Source organism: Arachis ipaensis, chromosome B10, assembly GCF_000816755.2.
Source record: "Arachis ipaensis cultivar K30076 chromosome B10, Araip1.1, whole genome shotgun sequence".
In the NCBI taxonomy this organism is placed as follows: domain Eukaryota; kingdom Viridiplantae; phylum Streptophyta; class Magnoliopsida; order Fabales; family Fabaceae; genus Arachis; species Arachis ipaensis.
Window position 1 is genome coordinate 74,119,664 of NC_029794.2, and position 7,002 is coordinate 74,126,665.

At 35.7% G+C, this 7,002-nt stretch overlaps 1 protein-coding gene across 3 annotated transcripts; it reads right to left on the reverse strand.

Moving 5' to 3' along the window:
* Positions 47–4,985, reverse strand: LOC107623064 (filament-like plant protein 7). 3 transcript variants are annotated; one of them, XM_021114381.1, is made up of 7 exons: positions 4,670–4,985; positions 4,205–4,319; positions 3,869–3,978; positions 3,537–3,684; positions 1,056–3,264; positions 879–939; positions 47–798 (listed from the first exon to the last, which is right to left on the reverse strand). In XM_021114381.1, exons 3-7 carry the CDS (start codon positions 3,965–3,967, stop codon positions 289–291), a joined length of 3,027 nt encoding a protein of 1,008 aa, XP_020970040.1. In that variant the 5' UTR covers positions 3,968–3,978; positions 4,205–4,319; positions 4,670–4,985; the 3' UTR covers positions 47–288. The 3 variants fall into 3 exon arrangements, with proteins under 3 accessions (XP_020970040.1, XP_016180690.1, XP_016180691.1); XM_016325204.2 differs by having other exon boundaries at positions 4,205–4,390; XM_016325205.2 differs by lacking the exon at positions 4,205–4,319.

Here is a 7,002-nt window from a genome sequence, read left to right on the forward strand (position 1 = left end):
GTACTTGAAATGTTTCCTATAAGTTATATATAACACCAGCAGGGCATAATATCAAATACCAATGATGCACATGTTTGTTTTCTCCACTACTATTTACAACAGCATGTCGCACTGCAACTGTCAACACCAATCATCAAAGAAAACATTTTCAATCCATAGAAGATATTTAAATATGCATTGCACAAAAATCTCAGTCACAAATTCAAACAGAACAGGGTAGATAGCAGAAGGTGCCAAACTTTACTTTATTGGAAGGACCATTCTTAGTTCAAGTTTCATTTCCAATCATCATTTTACCAATATCTTAGTGCCTTTAACTTTCCCTTTCTTTTGTCTTAGTAGTAGCTTCTTCAGAAAACCAAGGCTTCCTTGTTTTTTACTCGGTACAATTGCCAGAGACCCCATAGCAGCAATGCTTCTATCATTTTGCTCTGATGTAACACTTGGTTGTGAAGCATTAGCTATGACTTCTGGACCATGCATAGCACTATCCTCTTCGGATTGAAGAAGGGGTGGCTTATCTGTATCTTTACTGCATTCACTCTCTCCAACTTGAACAGGATCATGGATCTCTGCCATAGCATCATCCTCAGCTTGCATTTGGTTGCGTAGAGAAGATCGTTTGACCAGGTTCTTCTTTTGAGTAGGATTGGCCATAGTAGTACTAGTCGCAGAGACTACCCTGTCAAAAGGTGCTGTTTCATTAGACGAAGCAAGTGCCTTGAGTTGTTTCCCAAGGTTGAGGATGGTTTCTTGGCACTCCGCCAACTTTGATGAAGCTGTTGTGATCTCCCAGCCCTGAATTTTGTGTTTGATCGTTACTGATTAGTTGTAACTTTATGATAGTTATAAGAGTTGAATTATATGCAATTACTTACAGTTTGATATATCTTTTCCGCATCACATCTACCATATATTGGAGCATCTTTCTTCGCAATGCTGTTAAAATTTGTGATGTTCTCAAAATCAGAACCAAAGGAAAACTGCAACAACTGGAACCAAAACAGAACAAAAACACCAAAATGAAAATTAAGAAAAGATCTTAAGTCTTAAACCTTTCCAGCTGGAGCTGAAGCTCAAGACAAGTTGCTTCTAATTCTTCACAGGAGTTCTTTTTATCCTCCAATTCGACTTCTAAGGATGAGAACTTTTGACAGAAATCATTTAACTTGGCTTGTGCTATGGTAAGCTGGGTGTCAAGATCTTCATTTATCATCTTCTGTTTTTCAATCTGATCTTCAATTATTCCTTTGGATTCTCTCAATGTTGCCATTTCTGATTCTAAACCTTTGATACTATTCTGTGCTTCTTGACACTGTTTTGTCAAGTTCTGATTCGCCTCGGTCAGCTTGGCTTCCACGTCCTTCTTTGCAGATATTGTGCATCTCAGATCCTCTTTCAACTTCCTATTTTCTTCAATGGGGTCATACTGATTTTTCTGTGTGTTGAGGCATACACCTTGGTCATCTGAATAAGCACCCGAGGTGGAGCGAAAAGACTGTTTATCATCACAATCTCTTTGATTCCCGGTATCAATTTTGGACAGAAGAGAGCCAAAATGCCTCCTGATCTTATCTCTTGCAATTGAAGCATTTGTGGAGGTGGCACAGTTATTGATGCTCCACTCCAAAGCAAATGCTACCTCCTCAAAAAAATTTTCCGAATTTGCTGTCCCTGTTAGCAAATCTTTGCAGGTATGAACAAGTTGATGCAGAAGAGGATTCAAGTCTGAAACCTTCCATTGGAAAACATGAACAAAGTATTCTTTAGATGTTGGTGAATGAGATATGTTAGAATGCGAGTTATCCTCCAAGCAATCTGAAGAGTTGTTACAGATGAATGATTCGGGAGCGATTCCTTCAATGAGCTTGATAATTTTATGTATTGACTTTCTCAAATGAGAGTCACATTGTTTGGAACTTTTTGCTTCCCCAGAACCACTGAAACTGTTATCAGGTTTACAGGTTGTTGGGTGATTCATGCAACCAAAAGCAATTTTTATGTCATCAAACAGTTCATCAAGGCTTCGTTTTGATAAGCGGCTCTCTTCCAAGATTGCATTCAAAACAACTTGTAGCCAATCAAATGATCTCTCAGATGGATGTTTGAATTGATTCTGCTGTTCCCCTTCAGTGAAGCTAATATCTTGTTCAACTGGCACCAGTTCCCTCCCACTTGTATCAGAGCAGTATCCTCTTTTAGGAGTATCAACCGAAACTATGGCTTGTTTCTCCATCTCAACAAAGTCATCCATGAAGAAACTCATGTTCTTATGCCATTCACCCTCTGCAGTTCTCAAATGCTCAAGTTCTGAAATAAGAGCATTTGCCCAGGATCCAGTAGAGATCGCTCCATCATCACTAGCAACATCAAATTTTGATATTAAAGAAAGTTCACTTGATGTGGGATAATACTTTGCTAGCTCCATGGACTTCTGATTCTCAGAAAACTTCCTGAGCAAAATCTCAGCCTGTGATAATCTGGAAGCTGTTTCAGCATACATGATTCTTGATGAATCTAGTTCAGTATTTCTCTGGGTTAAAATTCTTTTCAGAGCCTTGTTTTCCTCATCCAGATCTTGTAACCGTTTGAACACCAAGCCGATGCTCTTCTCGGATACTTTGGTAGAGTTTCTAATATCATTGTTCTTGCAAACCAAATCTCTGGTAGGATTAGGCTTTTTTCTTCTCATATCTGTCTCCCTCCTCGTCTTTCTGGCTTCATTTTTCGTATTCACTAAATTAGCAGGACCAGGTGAGCTTTTATGCAGCAGCGTGTGGAGTCTCTGGCACTCGGCTTCCAACTTTGAGACATTCTCAGCACTTATAAGATATTGTTTATGCGAGTCATCTGCATACTGACGACTATAGTTGATCTCCTCCTTCCTGATCTCAAGTTCCTTTTCCAGCACGTGAAACTCATATCGGAGGAAAACATTTTCCTTCTCAGTGGCATCTAACCTTGCCATCAAGGTAGTAAACTCTGCTTCTGCTTGTTGTTTGCATTGAAGCAAGTCCTCAATAGATTTTTCTTTGACTAGTAAGGCATTAGCTAGATGAGCATTCTCAGCAGTTAACTCGGCTATCCTTTTACTTGATTCTCTCAACTTCTCTTCCAGTTCTTTCTGAATCTGCTCTTGTTCTTGAATATAACTTGGTTGCTGAAAAGGTTCATGGCATGTTGCATTGGTTGAAGTTACGGTTTCAGCAGGTGATCCTTTATCTGAATCATTGGCAGATTCGACTTGTTCTGCCCCTTCCATGCCTAGTTTTTATCAGAAATTCATCACAATCAGCCAAAACCAAATTGGAAGCCAGAGAAGACGAGGAAAGCATGCACAGAAAGCAAGGTTATCAAACTTGAGAGTTTACCTAACTCGTAAATTTGTAAGAGTTTACTGGTAAACAAATTTTTGGGACCAAAAGTTGTAAACTCTTACAAGTTCAAGAGTTTGCAAGTTAACTCAAAACTTTGATAACCTTGACAGAAAGTGTGGTATCTACCAAGAAATCTGCCATGCATATAATGTAAGATACCTCTAATTTCTTGTTGGGGCCTATGGTTGCGTTCCATGGAAGGATCGTTTCCGGCGTGGTAATCAAGGAGAACTGTTGCCAACTTCTTGTCTGGACTTTCCGGTGATCTTTCCAATCCAGGTTTTATATCTGTTGGCTGTTTATTTACCTGGCAAAAATGTAGTAGTGTTAGTATATGAACCAGATGGCACAAATCTATCACAGAATTAAATCAAGAGCAGCAGATAGTGGCTTAGCAGGTTTCTGAGTTGCATTTGCAAAATCAAGAGAATAGATGATGGAAGAGGGAAGCAAATAGTGACATATAAAAGTAAGACTAGAATTTTGAGTACCCCTTCTTCATTGGTTCCAGGAGGGCTTACACCTTTGTCCATTGCAAAGATTGTCTTCTCCATAGATTTTTTCCTCCAAAGCCATGGTTTATTGTTCATGATTTCAGATACTATTCAAGAACAAGGAAACTTCAGTTGAGTTACCAAGAGAAAGTGCCAAAAGGGCTAAACCAATGATATATGAATTTCATATCCATTTAGAATCTAAACAAGTAGGAGCTACTCCACTATCAACAGTTACTAAGCGACAATGCAATTAATTATTTGAGGCATTAGACAGGTTCATCCTTTAACTGTTTAGAGAATAAGATGTGCATTACTGAAATTAAGGCATACATGTTTTACTTCAACAGGTTACGGCCACATGCATTAGTACTTTGCTGTTCTATTGAGACATCAAATCTTTCACTTCAAAATTCCGAAAGCTTATACTTCGTTTTGCATGAGCTTTCTAGCAATATGTGATGATGCCCATTTGTTAGTATCAAAAGGTGAAAATCAAGCACCAAAAGCCATCTAAAGCTGTTACAAGAACAACAGTTTGAGATGGAGAGAAAATTAAGCTTCACATTTATATGTCATGAAGAACAGTATTCACTTTGGCTATAGTAGCCTATATATCTCATTCCTCAAACTCTCATCTGAAAAATCTGGTGTTACAGACATAAACTGCAGTTGTAGGTTGAATTAAAACAAGCATGAAAAACAGGGATGACAACAATTTTAATGGATGGTGAAAAGGAGAGAAAAGACAAGTGCACTAAGAGGTGTTCAAAGAGTGTAGTGTGTTGCTTTTGGTACCTGTCAAGAATGTAGTATCATTAAGAATAAAAAAGGCTTCTTTTTCTTTTTCTTCCTTTTTCTTCTTTTTCACCCAAGGCTACTACTGGTGCCAAAATGAAACACTTCACACTTGAGCTTGCCACCATAGCAACCTTAATTGGAGGTGAAAGTAAAAGCAGTGAGAAATAAGTTGAGAGGGGAAAAAAATGGGAAAAAAGAAAGAAAATCTCAACGGATATATATGTCATAGGATGCTTCCATTCTCCACCGACAGCTACTAAATTCTAGTTTGTATGTATTTGTATATGTAATTTGTGTATAAATATTATCCTACTCAGAAGTTGATATGTGATGTTAGGTGTTGCCTAAAAGAAGGGGAGACAACAGAAAAAGAAAAAGAAGATATCACATTCACTGTATGTGACAGAGTAAAAGAGAAAAGAACACTATGTTCTATTTCTAGCATTTTACCATTATATTAAATCTTTTCATAATTTTCAATTATAGTCTTTCTTATAGTATCTTTGCTTTTTATATATTTTTTAGATATTTTCCATTAGAAATTTAAAAAAAATGTAAATGAAAAAATAATTACAATGATATGGTTGAGAACACACTACAATTTATAGAGTGGAGATTGATATCTAGATAGAGATAATGTATGTGAAGATTATGCAATATAATTTGCATGGAAAAAAAGAGAGTGTTGGATATACAATTTGCATGAGCAAAAATATCCAAACGCCATGAATTTAAAAGAAAGTTAAATATAAATATTGTAATAGACTATTGTACTTCTCAAATTTTTAAGTTACTATTAGTAATGATTTGTGATACGGATGATCATAAATATACAAATATTTTTTGTAATTAAGTTTAATTAAGTTGGTACAAGTTTAATAAAAAAAAATATACGTATTTATCATGGAATTTTTGTTTGCACTTTTGAGCAAAAAAATTTTGTTATAAATATAAAATACATAAATTTTTACACACAATATAAAAAATTTTGTATATAGCATATAAATTTAAGTGGATTATAGGGTACAGAGCAAAAGTCATACAAATTTAAAGATATGCTTACTTAAACTACACATTCTAAAGCCACACTTTTAACTTAAAACCGTAACTCTTCACAAAGAAAAGCGTCACCTAATGGAAAAAAGTAAATTAGAAGATTTAAGAGAAGAAATAATTAAGTTATTAAAATTAATAGATCAAAAATTAATGATTTTAACTAATGTTAACTGTAATGACACTGAATTCCTAAAATCAATACAAAATGATTTTTCTCAAAATCTTTATTTTACTATAAGTTTTATTGAAGGACTTCAAAAACCTGTAATATTATGGAACAGGGATTTCAGATAGAAGAAGAATTAGAAAATTCTGAAAATATAGAAAATGAAGAACACATCCTAGATTATTCAAGTGACGAAGAACCAGCAATTCCAATACAAGTAAAAAATGAAGCTGAAACATCTAGGGATAATCAATCTCAATTTAAATGGGAAACATGTTTTGATAATTATGCTTTTAAAAAGGGGTTTATAAATAAAGATTCAAAATATACAAAAATACCATCAAAATACGTTCCTAAAATCCAAGAAATGGAAGGAGAAAGAATGCTCGATTTAGACTGTAAAAAGAATGAAAAAGAAATTTTCAAGAACTGGTTGAATTCCTTCTTATTAGAAGAACTCAAAAGATAACAAGGGAATCTCACACAAGAATTAATTATAAAAGCAGAAATACTTTGCTTGTGTCAAGTAAAAGGAATGAAATTGAAGAAAGAGAGATGAGACTCTTAGTGGAATTTGAATCAGCATTCTACAACTTGTCTGGACTCTTAGAAAAGCTCCCTGAAGGGATAAAGAGGAATCTCTGCTATCTGATAAAAGAGAGAGAAGACCACAAGTGCCAGCTATGCATCTCAGAGTTATCTGAAGAAAGCAATAATAAAACGGAATCAACCCACATGATAAAGGAAAAAGACAACGCATCTGAAGGACACATAATGAAAGAGGAAGACAGCACATCTGAAGCATCTCTCAACATTATTGCATAGTGACGTAAGCGCTTAGGTCATAGAGCACCAACAATGTAGCTGGTGCAAGATAATAAACAATGACGTAAGCAATGACGTCATAAGAAGGGTAAGGATGGGAATTGTCCATCAGACCCAACCATTATAAATAGGTTGCTTAGGCAATTGTAGAAGGCATCAGAAAATAGAAAGCAGGAGGCAAAGAGTACTCAAATGCTAGGAGAGCAAAGAGGAAGCTGCCGAGGCGATTCTATGGACTGAAGAAGAATTCCCATTAGGGAAAAATAGTTCTAAACTCCCCTCT

What these genes read in the sequence shown, in the direction of transcription:
- LOC107623064 (XM_016325205.2), bottom strand. Translation starts at nt 3,967, where the DNA reads ATGAACAATAAACCATGGCTTTGGAGGAAAAAATCTATGGAGAAGACA. An exon ending in CTGGAACCAATGAAGAAGGG is followed by an intron (nt 3,685 to 3,868) that starts GTACTCAAAATT and finishes CATTTTTGCCAG; the next exon opens with GTAAATAAACAGCCAACAGA. An exon ending in CGGAAAAGATATATCAAACT is followed by an intron (nt 799 to 878) that starts GTAAGTAATTGC and finishes CACAAAATTCAG; the next exon opens with GGCTGGGAGATCACAACAGC.